This window comes from Aulonocara sp. 'chitande type north' Nkhata Bay, linkage group LG3, assembly GCF_057382095.1.
Source record: "Aulonocara sp. 'chitande type north' Nkhata Bay isolate Kocher_YH1m ecotype deep benthic linkage group LG3, A_spYH_male_GT1.1, whole genome shotgun sequence".
Lineage (NCBI taxonomy): Eukaryota > Metazoa > Chordata > Actinopteri > Cichliformes > Cichlidae > Aulonocara > Aulonocara sp. 'chitande type north' Nkhata Bay.
Genome location: NC_141346.1, coordinates 54,673,314 through 54,691,969, shown reverse-complemented (window position 1 = coordinate 54,691,969; position 18,656 = coordinate 54,673,314). Strand labels below are relative to the sequence as shown.

The following is an 18,656-nucleotide window of genomic DNA, read 5'->3' as shown; positions in this document are numbered from 1 at the left end:
TTTACGGGCCTGGCAGACTCACTGAAATTATTAGTTCTTTAAACCAACTGCAATATGGATAAAATTATTTATCAGATACTAAATTTTATGTACCGTTAGAATCAATACAGAGCACATGTACTGTTTTATATTTGAAATGTAGCTCTGTTAAAACATTTCTGAATTAAAAGTATTATTGTCTTTTGAGATAAAAACAACTAAGATTTGTGTAATTCATTTTTGAAAGTAATCGCATAAAATTTTGGCAAAGCCATGGAAATATGGTTATGATCAACTACCTAACATTCATATTAGGTCAAACAATACTTTGTTTGCAGAGTCTTGACATGTTTTCTATGTGGGATAAATGGTAAATGGTAAATGGCCTGTATTTGTATAGCACTTTACTCGTCCCTAAGGACCCCAAAGCGCTTTACATATCCAGTCATCCACCCATTCACACACACATTCACACACTGGATACTGCACACATTCTTACCAACAAAATGCTTATTTTATCCCATTCTGTTGGTTTTTGTCTTTTGCCCTTCTCCCCCGTCCCTCTTCTCAGCTGTTTCTCTTTCCCTCTTTCTTTCTCCCCTTCTTTCCCCCAGTCAAGTCTGTCCCATATTCAGTAAGTGAAAATAAAATAAACAATAAAAGGTGAATCAAATGGACCATTACGGCAAGGCTGGGGTGGTCAATTTGGTAAAGTAAATCCGTTGGGCATCTTTCTTTGCCTTTAGACAACAATTCTGATGGCAAAAGAGCCAAACGGGACAGGCAAAAAAAAAAAAAACATACAAAAAGTGATTGCAAAATGTTTGATATTCTAAACATGGGAGCAGCTAGGTGCTTTCCATAGCTATGGTCTTTCACCAGAATTATCTTAGTGAGATAATAAGGTGGCTGTAGCTTAGGAGGCAGAGCAGATCATCTGCTAGTCAGAAGGTTGGTTCTTTAATCCAAGGCTGCCAGACAAGATACTGAATCACACAATGAGTGAGGAGTTTGAACTTTAGATTAAAAAAAACCCCCAAAAGCTTATGCAGTAGAAAACTGTTCAATTTAAAACTGGTTAATATGAGATGAGGGTGTACCTTTTGATTTCCTTCATGTTCACTTCAATTCAATTTTATCTATATAGGGTTATAGACAACAATAGTTGCCTCAAGGCATGCCATGTTGTAAAAACCCTACAATAATAGATACCCCCTCATAAGCAAACTCTTGTGACAGTGGGACAGAAAACTCAATTTTTAACAGAATGAAATATACGTTTACAACAGATATTTTTAGTAGGTTAAATGAAACATCATTCGAAAGTCATGGAAATTCATTGGTAAAAATGTGTATAAGAACTGTGTAATCTGTTTTTTATAAGTAAAACTATGTAGTGCCAAAATGCACATACATAACAAAGTTGGATCACTGAAGTTGTCTATACATAGAAAATTGACAAAATATAATTCATTGCTAATTAAGTGCTTTTTATGCTTTTAGTCACAATGAGATCCTTTTTGTGAAACTCAAATGTCTGTTATTCAAGTTTTCTTTAGTCCTGTCTAAAATGAGGTTTGTGAAGCAAGCAAGAAGAGCCATCTGCCCAGCTTTATTTACTGTGCCGACAACTCATGCCATCAACAGTGGCAGCAGTACTGAATAAGTGTGACTGTGTGATGGAGAGGGATCAATGTTGAATCGAGCAGTGTGTGGCTCGCTCTGCGGGCTGTGTTTTAACGATGTCCTAACAAGGAGTGCAATAAGATAATCACTGGGTAAACAGGCACTGTGAAAGAAAAACAGAATGGATATACAAAGCCATCAAAGCTAGGCCTTGCTAGGCCTTTTTATGCGTCAAACAAAGGGTTCTCTAATCTAACAGTGTGTGAAGCCACTTTCCAAAGGCAGAATCAGTTACGTCTTGGGGCCTTTCAACTTTAATTCCTTAAAATTGATGAATCAAGGAGTACTGAGGTGTGAATGTAAGCAGGCTATGAATTTCACTCAGACTCTGTTCCTTCATTTCTACTCACTACTTCTTGTAACATCTGACGTGTACAACCAAGCGCAACATCATGAAAGACTTCTGACAGTTCAAGTTTTATTATCTACAGGACAAAGACACTAATGGGCACCACCAAGAGAGTTCTTGGCATTAGAACAAGAAAGCAGAATAAAACTGCCAAGGGGACGGTTCGTCCAAATTCCTTGCCTCTGAGTTTGGTCATTTGGATTAACTATAAAAACATTTGCCCTTCAAAGTGATCAGACAGCAGATCACAGGTAATTCAAGGCATGCTGAGACCCTAAAAGTCTTTCACCAGAATGATTTTGTTATTTATCAGTAATAATGGTATGAGTGATATGGATGAGTGAATAGTAAATGAGGCGCTAAAGGCTCTTTTAGACTTTGGTTCATTTGACCGAGGAAAGAAAAAAGACATTGCTATCTAACAAAACACATAGTTACATAAAATGAGGCATAACGCAGTGACTAGACAGGTTTAGAAGAAGAAAGAAGAAAGTGTGTACATTATTGTACTTTATTGAGCCCCGTGGGGAAATTGCTCTCTGCATTTAACCCATTCACTCAGTGAAGCAGTTTAGTGCCATCATCCTGCATGATCAGTTCTTATCATAGTAACTAAATATGATATATGCAAATAGCACGAACTGCTTTTTGTCAGCTTTCTATACGTATAAATACGATCCCTAAAGACCATGGAAACTTTGACCAGATGGCAACTGATGATGGACTCGTTGAGCAATAATGCCTTTTTTCTCTTTTAGAGTTATTCTTTTTATAATAAAGAGCTTTATGTCTGTGAAGGTTCTCAGTCATCCAGGTCATTGTAGTCAAAGGAGCTTGCAAAGAAAAGCGTCCTAATTACTCCAAGTTTGTGTTCCAGAGGGTGATGGGAGTCAAAGAGGAGGTACTGGTCCGTGTGTGTGGGCTTCCGGTTCTATGTTAAGGTTGCCGTTCTCTTCAATGTGCACAGCGCAGTCCAGGAAAGGCAAACAGTCGTCCTTTGTGTCTTCCCTGGTGAACTTGATGTTTTAATCCACAGCGTTAATGTGCACAGTGAAGGATTCCACTTCTTGTGTCTTGATTTTGACCCAGGTGTCGTCTACATATCTGTACCAGTGGCTGGGTACTCTTCCTTTGAAAGAGCCAAGAGCCTTCCTTTCCACTTCTTCCATGTAAAGGTTGGCTACAATAGGTGACACGGGGGAGTCCATGGCACAGCCATGTTTTTGTCTGTAGAAGCCTTCGTTGTATTTGAAGTATGTTGTGGTAAGGCAGAGGTCTAACAGTGTGCAAATCTGATCGGGTGTGAAGTTGGTCCTGTCTTCCAAGGAGCTGTCTTCTTGTAGTCGTTTTCTGACAATCTCCACTCAAAAGGAAGCACTCAAAACGTGCGGCAATCCTAAATGGGCGTTCTTAAAGTCAGCAAAGAGGCACAGAAAAGAAGATCAGACACCAGCGAGGGAGGATAAGAAGGACAGACGCAACAACATTGTCATCCTCTATGTAGCCGGTGTATCAGAAAAACTCAGGAGAGTTTTCTCCAAGCATGACATCCTGGTGCATTTCAGACCCAGCAACACACTCAGACAAAAACTGGTTCACCCGAAAGACAAAACGCCAAAACACAGACTTAACAATGTGGTGTATGCTGTACAGTGCAGCGAGGAATGCCCAGACCTCTACATTGGAGAGACCAAACAGCCACTTCACAAGCGCATGGCACAACACAGAAGAGCCACCTCCACAGGACAAGACTCAGCAGTCCATCTGCATCTTAAGGATAAAGGACACTCTTTTGAGGATGCCAATGTTCACATTTTGGACAGAGAGGACAGATGGTTTGAAAGAGGAGTGAAAGAAGCCATCTATGTCCACTGTGAGCGACCATCTTTGAACAGAGGCGGTGGTTTACGACACCAACTGTCTGCCATCTATAATCCAGTTTTGAGTTCCCTCCCCAGACGCCTTAACGCCCACTCACATCCTGGGCCATCTGACCTCAGGAATTCGCATGATAAGGTGGGGCCAGGTTTCACAATGAGCTCACCCGAAACCCTGGCTGATTGGGACCCACACCCATTTTCACACCTTGGCTCAGGCGATTAAAAGATCATCAATCAGGGGGTCCTTTTGTCCCTCTGTGGGGGGATACTCCCACTAGGTTTAAATCTGGGACTCTCCCCCATTTAACCTTAGAACTGAAGAAGCTTCTCGGATGAGAGGTGAAACGTCTTCAAGCAACTTAAAGAAGTCCAGACGCTTTTCTTTGCAAGCTCCTTTGACAATAAAGAGCTATAATTATATCTGTGTGGCCTGGCTTAACCTCACAGAGACAAAGAAGCAAAGCTGATAAAAAACAATGGGTAGAAAGGAGAAAGACCCTCCTACTCTCCTGGCAGAGGTCCGAAGGATCTTCTAGGAATCACTCAACCATCCATTATCTGTTGCTCTCTAAGGCTCTCAGTGTAAGTTACCACACCACCTTACCCCAGTAAGAAGAAAACCTCTTTTATTGTACAGAAAATCCAGGGTTAACCCTGAAGTGAAAATTCTGCTCCCTCATTCACCAAACTAATTAATTATCTCGTTTCCATCTTTTAGTAATATGAACTGAGAAAAGTCAAGCGTGCAGCTGCCAAGATGCCACTTGCCACCAGTTTGGCCATATTTCAGAGCTGCAATATCACTGGAGTGCCCAAAAGCACAAGGTGTGCAATACTCAGAGACATGGCCAAGACGACCACCACTGAACAAGACACACAAGCTGAAACGTCAAGACTGGGCCAAGAAATATCTCAAGACTGGTTTTTCTAAGGTTTTATGGACTGATGAAATGAGAGTGAGTCTTGATGGGCCAGATGGATGGGCCCGTGGCTGGATTGGTAAAGGGCAGAGAGCTCCAGTCCGACTCAGACGCCAGCAAGGTGGAGGTGGAGTACTGGTTTGGGCTGGTATCATCAAAGATGAGCTTGTGGGGCCTTTTCGGGTTGAGGATGGAGTCAAGCTCAACTCCCAGTCCTACTGCCAGTTTCTGGAAGACACCTTCTTCAAGCAGTGGTACAGGAAGAAGTCTGCATCCTTCAAGAAAAACATGATTTTCATGCAGGACAATGCTCCATCACACTCGTCCAAGTACTCCACAGCGTGGCTGGCAAGAAAGGGTATAAAAGAAGAAAAACTAATGACATGGCCACCTTGTTCACCTGATCTGAACCCCATTGAGAACCTGTGGTCCATCATCAAATGTGAGTTTTACAAGGAGGGAAAACAGTACACCTCTCTGAACAGTGTCTGGGAGGCTGTGGTTGCTGCTGCACGCAAGGTTGATGGTGAACAGATCAAAACACTGACAGAATCCATGGATGGCAGGCTTTTGAGTGTCCTTGCAAAGAAAGGTGGCTATGTTGGTCGCTGATTTGTTTTTGTTTTGTTTTTGAATGTCAGAAATGTATATTTGTGAATGTGGAGATGTTATATTGGTTTCACTGGTAAAAATAAATAATTGAAATGGGTATATATTTGTTTTTTGTTACGTGGCCTAATAATTATGCACAGTAATAGTCACCTGCACACACAGATATCCCCCTAAAATAGCTAAAACTAAAAACAAACTAAAAACTACTTCCACAAACATTCAGCTTTGATATTAATGAGTTTTTTGGGTTCACTGAGAACATGGTTGTTGTTCAATAATAAAATTATTCCTCAAAAATACAACTTGCCTAATAATTCTGCACTCCCTGTATACAGACAGTGTGCTAGAGTCTTCTCATTTCTCAGCCTGCTGCCTTTTCATAATTAGCTGATATGAATGCCTTGTGAGAGCTACAGAGTGTAAAAAAAAAAAACTCATTCAAGTTTGAGTGAGTGTATGAGGAGCTGGGGAATTATCGGAAATGATTTGAGGGAGTGTGTGTGTGTGTACAGTCACTTATAAAAGTCGAGATGCACTCTTCAAGTGTCTGTGAAATGGCATGGCTTTGATGCACACAGTTGTAGCTATCTTACCCCCGCTTGGGAACATGGTGTAATCATTTTGGAGAGTCAAAGGCACTACAGAATCTGGGAACAAGTCATATTTTCAGGATTTGGAAAGATAGTATGGAGTGTATAAATTTGGAGGACTTTATGAAGAAGCATTTCAGGTCAAGAACAGTTCTTAATATACAAGTACTGACAACCTACCCAGTCCTCCACCTATACTTGTTTACTAATATATTTTTCCTTTTCTTGCCATTATACACTTTTTTGTCATCTTTGCTTGCTGTGTGTGATAGGTTAAACCAGGCCACAGACTTACTGAAAGCTCTTTAATATAAAAGGAATACATTACCCCTAAAAGAAAAAAACAATCACATTACTTCCCTAATGTGAAGTAAAATAAAATATATTCCAGTTTTTACCACTAATGACTACCTTCTAAAGCAGTTAATAGGAGAAGTTCACATTAAACTATGAAGTATAATACCAAGGTTCAAAAGAAAACTTTCTAAGATTAAAAAAACAAACAATGGGACTGGACAAAATCATAATGTTGTCTCTCACATGTACACAGAAGAAATACTTATCCTCAAGAGTTTCACTTCTAGGTAAAAAAGGTTAATAATAAATCTTAATAGTGACGCTTATAAATACAACTTACACTTTCCAATACATTACTGTTCAGAAGTTCAGAAGTATGCCAGATGACATACAAAGCAGAAAAGACACCATTCAAAGGCTGACCATGAACTGCAGTGTCCCAGGTTTTAGGATCATTTTTCAGGGTGCACTGTATATGCAATTTATAGCACAGCAAAGTACTGTGGATATAGAGAAAGGCTGCATACTAATGTATAACGGATAAAAATGTGTTTTGTGTGTGGTATAAAAATGTTGTTGTTGATAATTCTTCATAATGCAATCAGTAATTTTGTTTATAAAGGGCAGTATTTTCCAACTTTTTGGAGCCACAGCACATATTTCACATTAGAAAAACCACACCACCAAACAAAAATGTAACAAAAAACATATTGATAATTTTCTTACGCGCACCAGGTATAGCGGAATTGGCTTGGTTTATCCTCAGTATACCTTTTTACGTTCTTCTGACCACTACTCAAACATTGATATAGGCGTTCTTATATATGCAGCTAGCATGCTGAAAAGGCAAGTGTTTTTAGTTGTCTCTAGGTCTCTGTTCTCCATACCTCATGAACACCTAATATGCATTACATGCATTACACCAAGTCAGCAAAATATTCAGATTCTTCACATTTCCAGGGCATTGAAAAGTGGAATGCTGTCAAAGCTGTTTGCCTTTCTGAATAATGCACAATCACCCCTTTGATATCTGGGTTTAGGCTATAGGAACGTGGGCCTGTCACTCCAAACTCTCCAGATGTTTACACCTGAAAAGAACCCCTTGCTGTCACTTTTAAATACAGTAGCCAACTTTAATTTTCTAACTTGTAGGTTTAATCATTTGCAGGGGCAATATTTTTACTTCAACCACATAACAAAGTATTTTTCAGAGCCTAAACCTAACCAGGTGTAGTGTTACTTAGACTATCAACAAAACATGAATGAAAACCAAAGGAAGCAAAGTTTAAATACACAGCTACAAAAAGGATACAAAATAAGATGTACTGCACTAATCCACTAATGCCAGTGCTGCTTCATCTATTATTCATGTGCACGATATTTCAGCAGTCAAGGCGCATATGGAAAGGGTATATCTGGCACCTCTTTAAAGACATTCATATCAGAATGTCAACAGGCTGGCAGTAACTGATGCTTTGGGAGGGATCACCTAAAATAATATAGGAATAAAACCAAACTTTCATGGAAACAAGTCTCAACTACAAAAAAGAAAGGAATAACCTTTAGACCTTTATTATAACATTGCTAGTTAATATGGTTAAGTGGCATGCATTATTTTTCCATTGAAGGTATGATTGATTATAATAAACTAGTTTGCAAAGAGTAAACTTTGATTTGGCTTTGGCATTTGTCTGGCAGATGCACATTACCCTGCCATGCCAGCTAAATTAAGCATGAAAATCAAGCTTGGATATAGAATTATAGCTTTAAAAAGGCTACATAAGGACTTGCAGGACTGAAAAATTATCCTTTTTTCTAAAAGTCTGTAAATGTGACCGGCAACTTAAAGAACAAAATTGTATTTTGTCATAATAATAATAATAATAATAATTATTGTTGTTGTTGTTGTTGTTGTTGTTGTTGTTGTTGTTGTTGTTATTATTATTATTATTATTATTATTATTATTATAGGGTCTTTATGTTACAATATAAGGCATCCTTGAGGTGACTGTGTTTTTGATTTGGCACCATACGAATAAAACTTAAAATTGGAAAATTGAACAATAATGTTTAGTGTGTGGCTCTCACTCTTAGTGCTATAACATAGACGTGAAAGTGAGAATTTTGGGGGGGTCAAGGAATTCATTTCTGACTCCAGAACAAACTATACAAAAGGAGTGAGTCTTGGAAGTAAGAAATATCAGATTACATTATTTTGATTTTACATAATAAAGTGGTAATAATGAACATTCACACTTCTATTACTTAAGAAGTTCCCTTTTTACCCAAGCCAAAGTGAGGGAAGAATGTCAAGGACTCTGTTCCTATCCGAAAAGTCATTTGATTTAAATTTGTGATAAATGCTTTTCTTTTTTCTTTTTTTTCCTGAGCACTGTCTTATCTATGCGCCCTCATTATTTGATCCTTATTTATTAAGGTCAGTGAGATATTATCTTGCTGAGGTAGAAACTGTATTTGTGAACTAAGGGGAAGGAGAGAGAATCGTTTTTAAAAAATTCAAGGTACCGTACCAGAAATCGAAACTTTTTCAAAATCTACAAGTATGCAATTATACTAAGCAACATTTATATAAGAAATGCACCCAAAACATAATACTTTGCAGGGGTTGTTACATTTGCAAAAACGGTATAAACATCTCAATTCAACGTCTGCATAACAATGATCGCATGGCATTTTGAACATCCACTGACTGACTCTACATTGGAGTGAGTGTTTCTTTACTGTTAATCATTTTTACTTTTGTCTCCCGTTGATTTAACATCTCCTTGATTACTTCGTTTTTTTCCATTTTGTCAGTCATGCATATAAAACTAGGGCTACAATTAAAAGCATACTTATTGATTGACTGTCACAGGCTTCTAACGGATGATCACTGCTACCAGTGAATTTCAGAATAAATCATTCCATTAACTTTCATTATATTGATTATAACTGATTTTGGTGACACTAAAAGGCTTTAATAAGAAGCCAATCATGAAAAAAATCACACTCCATTAAACAATGTCTTATAGCAGCAGCAAGGAGTAAGCATTACTGTCTTTGTCTGTAATCTTACTTGAGTATCTTGAGGGGAATCGAGGTATCTTTGATGGCAACGATGACACCACCGTGGTCCAGATACAGGATATGATGCTCCTCCTCAAACACCTTTCAAAAGCAACATATTTAGAAATAACAAAAGGCATGACAGTCAAAGGCTAATAAACAATTTGAAATGATAGATATAATATACTTTTTTATCCTCTCAGATTCTCCTCAGTGGAAAGCTGAAATGGTGAGGTCAGAATGGGAAGAGTGAAGCAGTATAAAAGAAGAATTAAGATAGAGGATGTGTACCTGTCTCCACGTCTTTCCGCAGTCTGAAGAGATATACATTTCTTCCTTATACTCTACTAGCTTGGAGCCCAGGTTACCTGAAGGCACAATGAGGAATGGAGAATTTTATCAGGCATGAAGTGAGCCTTCATGTGGGGCAGGCAACAATAATGGATTCAAACTGTGTTAGGGATGCTAGAAAGGGAATAACTGAAGAGACAAAGTCACAAAGGTTGAGCGCTCCTCGAGAACTTTTTATTGCTGTGTGTGGGGTTTTTTTGTTTGTTTTTTTTACATTTGGCCAAAAGGAGAGAATATGTTTGAATTCTGAATCTGCCAAAATTAGCTAAGATATAAAAAAGGATTTATCTCTTTCTCTGATCAAAGCTGGAGGCGTATATTTGAATATCGGAATAGATTTTCTGATTTAGTAAAGTTACGCTTTAAACCCGAATATCTTAAGGGTTTAGAGTTTGTACTTCTTTTTTAAATTAAAATGTAGCTACAATGTGTGTGCTTCAGTAACACGTCACTAATTTTAATAACTTTTTTGGTAATGTTGTTGCTATAAAGTTTCCAGACAACCAGTGAAGACCCCAACAGGTTATACAGACGTATGATGTATGTTTTGTGAAAAATTAATTTAGCCAATGAAGATGTCACCCACTGGTTTCTGGACTAATTCGGAAGGTTAAAGGTTATTTTTTGGTTATTTTTTTCAGATATCAGTGGAAGAGTGCTGGAGAAGTGGGCAGCCCTGGTACCTCCTAAATAAGAGTCCACGTATTTAGGAGCCAGGTTAAGGCAGGTACTTAAGGGGCCAGGATGTCTCCTTCTCCAGGCCTCTGTCATCTTCCCCCAACCTATGAGGGTCATACACGATTCCAGTAAGGACTCGAGGTGGTATACCGTAGGCTATGGTTATAGGGCCATACACAGTCCAAAATCAACCAGAATCGGGTTTGCCTCGGGAATTTGGTTGAAGCATGGTGGGTGAGTATTAAGTGTGTGAATGGGAATGTGCAAATGTAGTACCACTTAAATTAAATATAAGTGCAAAACAATGACTACAACTATGCCTTACAGTATGCATCCACTGATTCTAAGTACAGATTGGACAGAATAATAAGTTAGTGGGGCAATATCTGACGGTGTGCTCTGAATGCTGATGTGAGGTCATGTGATACTGTAGAGAGGGACACTTGTGTTGGTGAAGAGAACACCAGTTGCTGGTGGTGAAGAGCTGCTGGGAAATGGCTTTTCAGGCAGCCCATTACAAACCCATACCTGGCCTGTAAACTATGAAAAGAATAGGCCTGATTTTACTGGCATTTGTGCTAGTGCAACACTAGCATTTGTGCTATTGTTGCCTATCCTGTCCTGAATGCCAGCTGGTTAATCCAGTGTCTATGCCAAAATCACCTCGACACCTCCTAACCCTCATGGAAGTCCCAGTCAAGTGTATTATTATGAACTTACACAAGGTAAGAGCTTTATTACAGGGGACCAAGTCAATTCAAATGAACTTATTCTGCTCTACATAAATAGACAAGAGCCTATTTAGGTCACACATATTCCCAAGTGGGGATTGTTTATTATGAAGTTGTGTGAACTGACAGAGGCAGAGCAACTTAGATTTACCATTTCAACTTCCTAAAAGCATGGAAGAAGGCGAAGCTTGTGTCTCTGGTGAGCTAGGTGAACGTGCTTCCCTGTGATAACCATCTCTCACCGGCTGAGAGTGCATATATAGCTAAGTTGCAACTGAGCTATATCTGATGCGTTTTTTCTCTGGGGCCAGGTTGCACTAACCTCATAAAGTATATTTTGGTAACTTTCCCAAGGCTGTCAGTTCAGTTACAACCCTATAGGCTGCAAAAACACCAAAGCAAAATGGTTCTCAAAGAATTGAAGGCAATGCTGGAGATGGGGCATATAAGAGTCACTCAGTTTCTGATATAGTCCCATTGTTCTTGTTGTGGTTGTCTAAGGGTGGGCCTAGCTTGGAGAGCATGGCACACCTTGATGCAGCTCAGTGTCCTGTGGTAACTGTGGGCAGGGATAGCTCAGTAGGTAGAGTGGTGGCCCCATGATCGGAAGGTCGGGGGTTCGATTCCCCTGAACAGCTACCCTGAGGTACCCCTGAGCAAGGTACCATCCTTACACACTGCTCCCTGGGCGGCCAATGGCTGCCCACTGCTTCACTGAATGAATGGGTTAAATGCAGAGAGGAATTTCCCCACGGGGATCAATAAAGTACACTTTTTCTTTTCTATATAAATAAAATTCAATTCAAAAACTATACTGTGTGTCTTTGTTTCTGTGAGAGTTTTTTTTTTTTAAGCAGAAATGGGCTTTAGTAGAAAATCAAAAGTGTGACTTAAATGGCTTGTTTTCTCTTTTTCACAAACAGACACAGGCAGCTTACTCAGTGACTTAATTTCATTTTCAAGCCTTTTTTGCTTTCTGTCAGCAATGCCCCCACAAAGACAAATATAGTAAAGTATCCAATAAATAAAATTGCTGGCAGTTTAGTAAACTCCACCTTGTGTAAAAGTCCCCAGGCATGAAGCAGTGTGGCAGCAGTTTTATACTCCACCACTGCACAGACAGAAAGGAACAGCCAAAGCTTTTCCCTTGGTAAATTAACTGTATTTTTTCTCTGGAGGAAAGGGGTTTTCTTGCCTAACCATGCAAACTCTTTACATAAATACTGTGCAAAAATCTTGAGCCACACCTTATTTCTTTATATTTTGATAGGAAAATGGGAAATTGCTGGGAAATACAATATAAAAGAAAAAAACCTCAAATTTGTTCAGTTGTAACAAACTTTATTCACCTTTATTCTTCAGCACAGCCTGAATTCTCTTAGGCAAGCTTTCTTTTTGTCATTCCTTTAAGTTGTCTTCAGGAATAGTTCTCCTTGATTCTTGAAGGACATTCCAAAGATCCTTTTGAGATAGTGGCTGCTTTTTCTCTGTTCTCTGCTAAGATGACCCCACACTGATTCAGTTACATTGAGATCTTAGCACTGGGGAGGCCAATACATGACTGGTAACGTTTCATCGTGGTTTTTTTATAATTAGGTATGTTTTTACTGCATTGGCAGTTTGTTTGGAATACTTGTTACACTGAACAACAAAGCCATCTGTGATGGTTTGGTACTGAATTTCAGTCAGTGGTGTTGGAGATCTTGTCAAACCTGATGAACTTATGAATACAGAAAACACTGTCTGATTTTGATCTGGCTTGCAATATCAAAAGTGCCTGGAAAGCAATTGGCTAATGGCCAATCATTTTTCAGCCCGATAATTATCCCAAACCCACTTCCAATGCTGTAAAAATATACCTGGATAGAAAAACGCACAGTTGAACACTATCACACATGGAACCCAGAACTTAACATTACTGAAGCAGTGTGGGAAAGGAAAAAAAGGCAGCGAACATCCTTGGAGAGTTTAGGCTGTGCGGAAGAATAAAGGTAGTCATCTCGAATCTTGACTTTCAAGCTAGACAAAATTGTACAAACTCTGGGTTTTGCCTTTTAAATTATATTTACATGATATTGTATTTGTACAGGTTTCAATAGATCGCTACATTGGCAAATGAAGACTCAAGACTATTTCATTGGATGGATGGCATGGATAGACTTTTCCATCTCACTTTATATTAGGGGCTTGCTGCTGTACTGCTTCCATGTCACTCTACCCATCCTCCTCATTCACACCAGCCCTTTGCATGTCCTCCATCACAGCATCAGCAAATCTTCTCTTTGATCTTCTTCTCTTCCTCCTGCCTGGCAGAGCTATATTTAATATTCTTTGTCCAGTATATCCACTATCCCTCCTCTGCACATGTCCAAACCATCTCAGCCTTGGCTCTTTGTCAACCTGAGCTGTCCCTCTGATACACCGATCTACTCTGATATACTGTAAGTTTCGGGCTATAAGGCGCTACTTTTTGCACAAGCTTTGAACCCTGCGGCTTTTAGTCAGGTGCGGCTTTTCTATGGATCGTCCATGACTTTTGTGATATCGTAAGACGATTGTTTTGGTTGTTCCGCTGTTGTACGGCACTACGTTGCCTGGCGGAAGGGCATGTGATCAGACACACAAGAGTACAAGGGTAGAAGAGTGGTAACACTGGTCACATGTCCGTCCGCCAGGCAACGTAGTGCCGTATGAAGTAGCGCGAAAAACAAACTTGATTAGCAAGGCTCTCAGCGAGGGAAATAGAGCTGCTGCACGTACCCTTGGTATAAACGAATCAATGGTGAGACGCTGGAGACGCCAGCGTAAAAAACTAGCTCAGTCCAAAAAGACGAAAAAAGCTTTCAGAGGAAATAAGAGCAGATGGTTTAAACTTGAAGACTGGATGAACACACAGAGAGCAAACGGGCGAGGTGTTTCAACTGTGCAGATCTGATTAAAAGCCAAAACAGTCGCCAACGAAATGAAGATAGAAAATTTCAGAGGTGGGCCATCCTGGTGTCACAGATTTATGAAACGAAAAGGACTGTCCATCAGGGCACGGACGACGGTGTGTCAGCAACTCCCTTCCGACTACGCAGAGAAAATAACAAACTTCCGCAAATTCACACTAAGAAATAAAAACAAATGTATTCCATCGGACCGGATGAGATCATAAACATGGATGAAGTGCCGTTGACGTTTGACCTGTTAATAAGCAAGGTGAATCAACCATCACGGTGAGAACCACTGGCCATGAGAGAACAAATTTCATTTGTGTGCTGGTCTGCACAGCATCAGGGTTTAAACTTCTGCCAATGGTGATTTTTAAGCGAATGACTGTGCCAATAGAAAAGATCTCTGCTAAAGTCAACAAGAAAGGGTGGATGGTGGAAAGCGTAATGAAGGAGTGGCTGCAAGAGTGCTATGGGAAGCGACCTGGAGGATTCTTTCCCCCAAAAAAAGCGTTGCTTGTTTTGGACAGCATGAGGGCCCATATCACAGATTCTGTGAAAGCAGCCATTAAGAGCACAAACTCGATTCCAGCTGTGATTCCTGGAGGCACAATGAAGCACCTGCAGCCACTCGACATAAGTGTGAATTGTGCGTTCAAAGTAGCACTACGCGTTCAGTGGGAGGCGTGGATGATGAGCGGCGATAAATCATTCACCAAAACTGGTTGCATGCGAAGAGCAAGTTTTGCCCAAGGCTGTCAGTGGATTCTGACAGCATGGAGAAGTGTGAAAACATCCACGATCACCAACAGATTTTGAAGGGCTGGACTGCTGCGTGATGGAGAGGGGGACACCGCCATGGCCCTTCAGAGGGTGTTCAACTCCGACACTGACAACGAGGATTTCTTTGGTTTTGAAAGCGACAACGAAGGAGAGAAGCGGAGAGTGGATGACGAAGCCATCCTAAGCCTGTTTGTTTCCGACACTGGAGAAGAGGACTTTGGTGGTTTTAGTGCGCAGGAAGAAGAGAAAGATGGTGGTGAATGACTGACTTTTCTTCTTGTTAAAGCTGTGTCACTGCACCTGAGCCTAAAAGGTAGGCCGAATCTATTTTTCTGGTGTGCTGTAGGTCATTGTTATACACTACATTTGTTACTCGTTTATAAAGCACAGTACATGTTTCGTACTTGTAATTACCTGTACTTGTATATATTAATCAAAGGGATGTGTTCCCAAACAGCCATCTCTTTCCTGATAATCCCCTTTGTGCATATTCTCTTACATATGGTAAGTAAACATTAAAACACCTGCGCCTTTCAGTCAGGTGCGGCTAATGTATGTACAAAACAGAATTTTCCCCTGATTTTAGCTTGTGCAGCTAATATTCAGGTGCGCTTTGTAGTCCGGAAAATACGGTACTCATTTCTAATCTTGTTTATCCTGGTTACTCTCAATGAAAACCTGCTCCCTACTCTCACTATAGATCAAAATGTTGTCTGCAAACATCGTAGTCCACAGAGACTCCTGCCAGACCCCAACCTGACTCAGACCTCAATCACCACAGAAAACAAGAAGGGGCACACAGCTGATCCTGGATTTAATACCACAGCCACCTTGAACCCCTCTGTAATTCCTATGACACATTTTGCCATTGTTTTGCTGTCCCAACTTCCTCTCAGCACCCTATCATACACTTTCTCTAAATCTACAAAGACACAGCCAACCCCTCTAGAAAATTCAAGAAACAAGTTACATAAAGTGAAAACAAGTGGAGGAAGCTCATAAAAAATTACATAAATAAAAATAGGTTTACTTACCAGCACCCATAATAAGACCGGGAGCAGAGTCTTTGGTGTGGACAGTCCCAGACACATAGGGGTTGTCTGCCCAGCGCAAGTGGAGGTGGAGGTGACAGTCCGGCTGCAGAGGAGACACATGTAGAAAGAACTTAGGAAGCACTCAGATCCACCCACCAAAACAATGTTCAATGTGGCCCAAAGTACTTAGAGTAAAATAGTGGGTCTACTGAATACCGGAGCACTCGCTCAGCAATATTTAATGAGTCTTACGACAGATACCTGATTATCCCACTGCAAACTAATCGCAGTTCAAAAGGGTTTTAGTTCTGTTAATCAAACTGTATTTGTGACAGATATTTAATGAATGATAATTCATTTCAAATATGAGAATCAGAGTGGAGAGTCACCAGTGCAAACGTTAGGCATTTTATGAATTACATTTCCACTTGTTGCTTCAAACCCTAATGCCGAGGATGTTGACTGCAGTTTCAATAGAAATGTATTGTTTTGCACAAAAGATTGTCATGAACTGTTTCTGATAATATATCAAAAACCAGTGTTTGCAAATAGCTGGAAAGCAAGTTTGATCTATAAGAACCTGAAGACTTGTTGGTTGCATCAGATCATTACTCACCAAGATCCATCTCTGTTTTATGAATTACAAACAGTATATTACATCACTTTGGCTCATTCCAAAATAGGGTTTTCAGTATGCTTTCTCATAGATTCCAAAGCAGTGAAGACAAATTGTTGGTTAGGTAGCACAGGACATATTCTTCAGCAGTGTAAGTTAAGTACCATCAGAGGTGTAGTGCTGTTTGTCTAAACACTGTTTTAAAAAATGTTAGTGTGTCTGACTTTACCTGTACCAACTGTACCTACAACTAGCTGTTTTACAACTACTCTTTCAAGAATTTCTGAAATAAAAAGAAGGCTGGCGATTGGCCTATAATTAACTAAAACAGCAAGTGCTGGCTTTTTAAGTAATGGTTTAATTTTTGCCACCTTAAAAGCCTGTGGCATGTAGCATGTTACACTGATCACATTTAAGATCGACGCAATCATTAATGGTAGGAGTTTTATAGGAATGGGGTTTAAGAATGGGAACAAATTAACCTTTTATACCCTATGTAATTTTGCCAGTGTCTGGCTATATGTGCTTTGTGCAGAATTGCTCAGTAAATATATAAAAATCTTTTAGCATCTGCACATTTCTTTGTGGTGCTTCGTGGAGCACGCAAACTACAACACACCGCATTCCGAAACGATAAACCTCTCCTGTGTATAGAGGTCATTTCTCTTAACCAGTCTCTGTCAGGTAATGGCTACAGCTGACAGCACGTGCCTGTTACACTGACATATAGATAGTAGATAGTACATCTGCTATCTGGCTTTGTCTATCTCTGTGAGTTGTGATGTCAGTGAGGCAATACATGTGATGTCAGCTTTTGAAATAAAGCCGCCTCTCTGACTGATAGATGTAATAACTGGAATCCAGGCAAGGTAATTCTGTTGAGGTATGGAAGAGGCTAAAGGGAAGAGAGGTCAATATCAGAGCGACCAACCACGGCTCAGAGATGGTAAATGAGTCTCAAACTGATATCTGTGTCCTACCTCCAGATGTGTCAGCTGACTGAAGCGATGGTTCAAATAAAAGAACAGACTCACACCCCCTCTATCTCCCTGCGAGGTATGATGTATGGATATCAGACTGCGGGTGACTCATTGCTCTTTGCTGACTAGCCTACCCCTACAGCAGCAACTTTGACAAGATGGATGGCAAAGCTAGGAGGGCATCTCAAACACATCCTTCAATGTACAACACTCATCCTTCCTTCGCTTACTTTATGCTTACACTCTGAACAACCTAGTCAACAGGTCTGAACAGTCTGATTGATTGCTGCTTGTGCAAGATTGCATCTGCACTTCAGTTTATAGATACAAAGTCTAAGCCAAGTGTCTACTACTACTATGTACAATATGCATGACTATGTGCAGTACTAACGTACTCTGTAAAAATCTGTATTGAGTACAGACTAGTTTGGTTAGATGGATGCTTACCGCTTTGCAACTGACAGGTTTGCCATTCATGTCAGTGGTAGGTGGGGCCAAGGGTTCCCAGTCACGTCCTTTGTTGTAAGTTATTACAGTTGCCACTCTTCCATCAATTTTCTGGTTTGCCAAGAAGACTCCTTTGATTCCACGTACCTGACAGAATGAGATAGATTTTTCATAGCTTGGGTTAATTTTGCAAAAAGTTATTTCTGTTGCCCTTTTAAAGAAATCTTTGAACATGATGCAAGTCATTTTGAAAAAAAATGTGGTATATATGTAACTACTGCTTAATCTTCTGTCAGCTGCTCCCTCTAGGGCAGGGGTGGGGGAACTCCAGGCCTCAAGGGCCGGTTCATTACTTGGCCTCTGGAGAACTTCAAGACATGTTGAGGAGGTAATTTAACCATTTAAATTAGCTGTGTTGGGTCAAGGACACATCTAAAACCTGCAGGACACTGGCTGTCGAGGCCTGGAGTTCCCCTACACCTGCTATAGGGGTTACCGCAGCAGATCATCTCATCCTATCCCTAGAAGGTCACCCCAAATGACAATCTTAATATATTCTACCATCTCTATCTCTGCCTCCTGTCTTTTTATTAATGTCACCATCTCCAAAACATACATCATACTAGGTCTCAGTACCCTCTTACAAATCTTTCCTTTCATTGTGTTGATGCATGCTCAATCATCCAGGTAAGGAAATCCCCCAAAACTGATTCTGGATGATCAT

At 40.1% G+C, this 18,656-nt stretch overlaps 1 protein-coding gene across 3 annotated transcripts in view; it reads right to left on the bottom strand.

The window, feature by feature from the left end:
* sorcs2 (sortilin-related VPS10 domain containing receptor 2) overlaps nt 1–18,656 on the bottom strand; it is a 387,669-nt gene that overhangs the window by 21,482 nt on the left and 347,531 nt on the right. For all 3 annotated transcript variants that reach the window (XM_086285286.1, XM_086285287.1, XM_086285288.1), the window contains exons 10-13: nt 17,933–18,079; nt 15,890–15,992; nt 9,671–9,747; nt 9,390–9,481 (exon numbers count right to left, since the gene is read on the bottom strand). In XM_086285286.1, the coding sequence (XP_086141412.1) occupies nt 9,390–9,481; nt 9,671–9,747; nt 15,890–15,992; nt 17,933–18,079 (419 nt within the window). The remainder of the gene's footprint in view (nt 1–9,389; nt 9,482–9,670; nt 9,748–15,889; nt 15,993–17,932; nt 18,080–18,656) is intronic.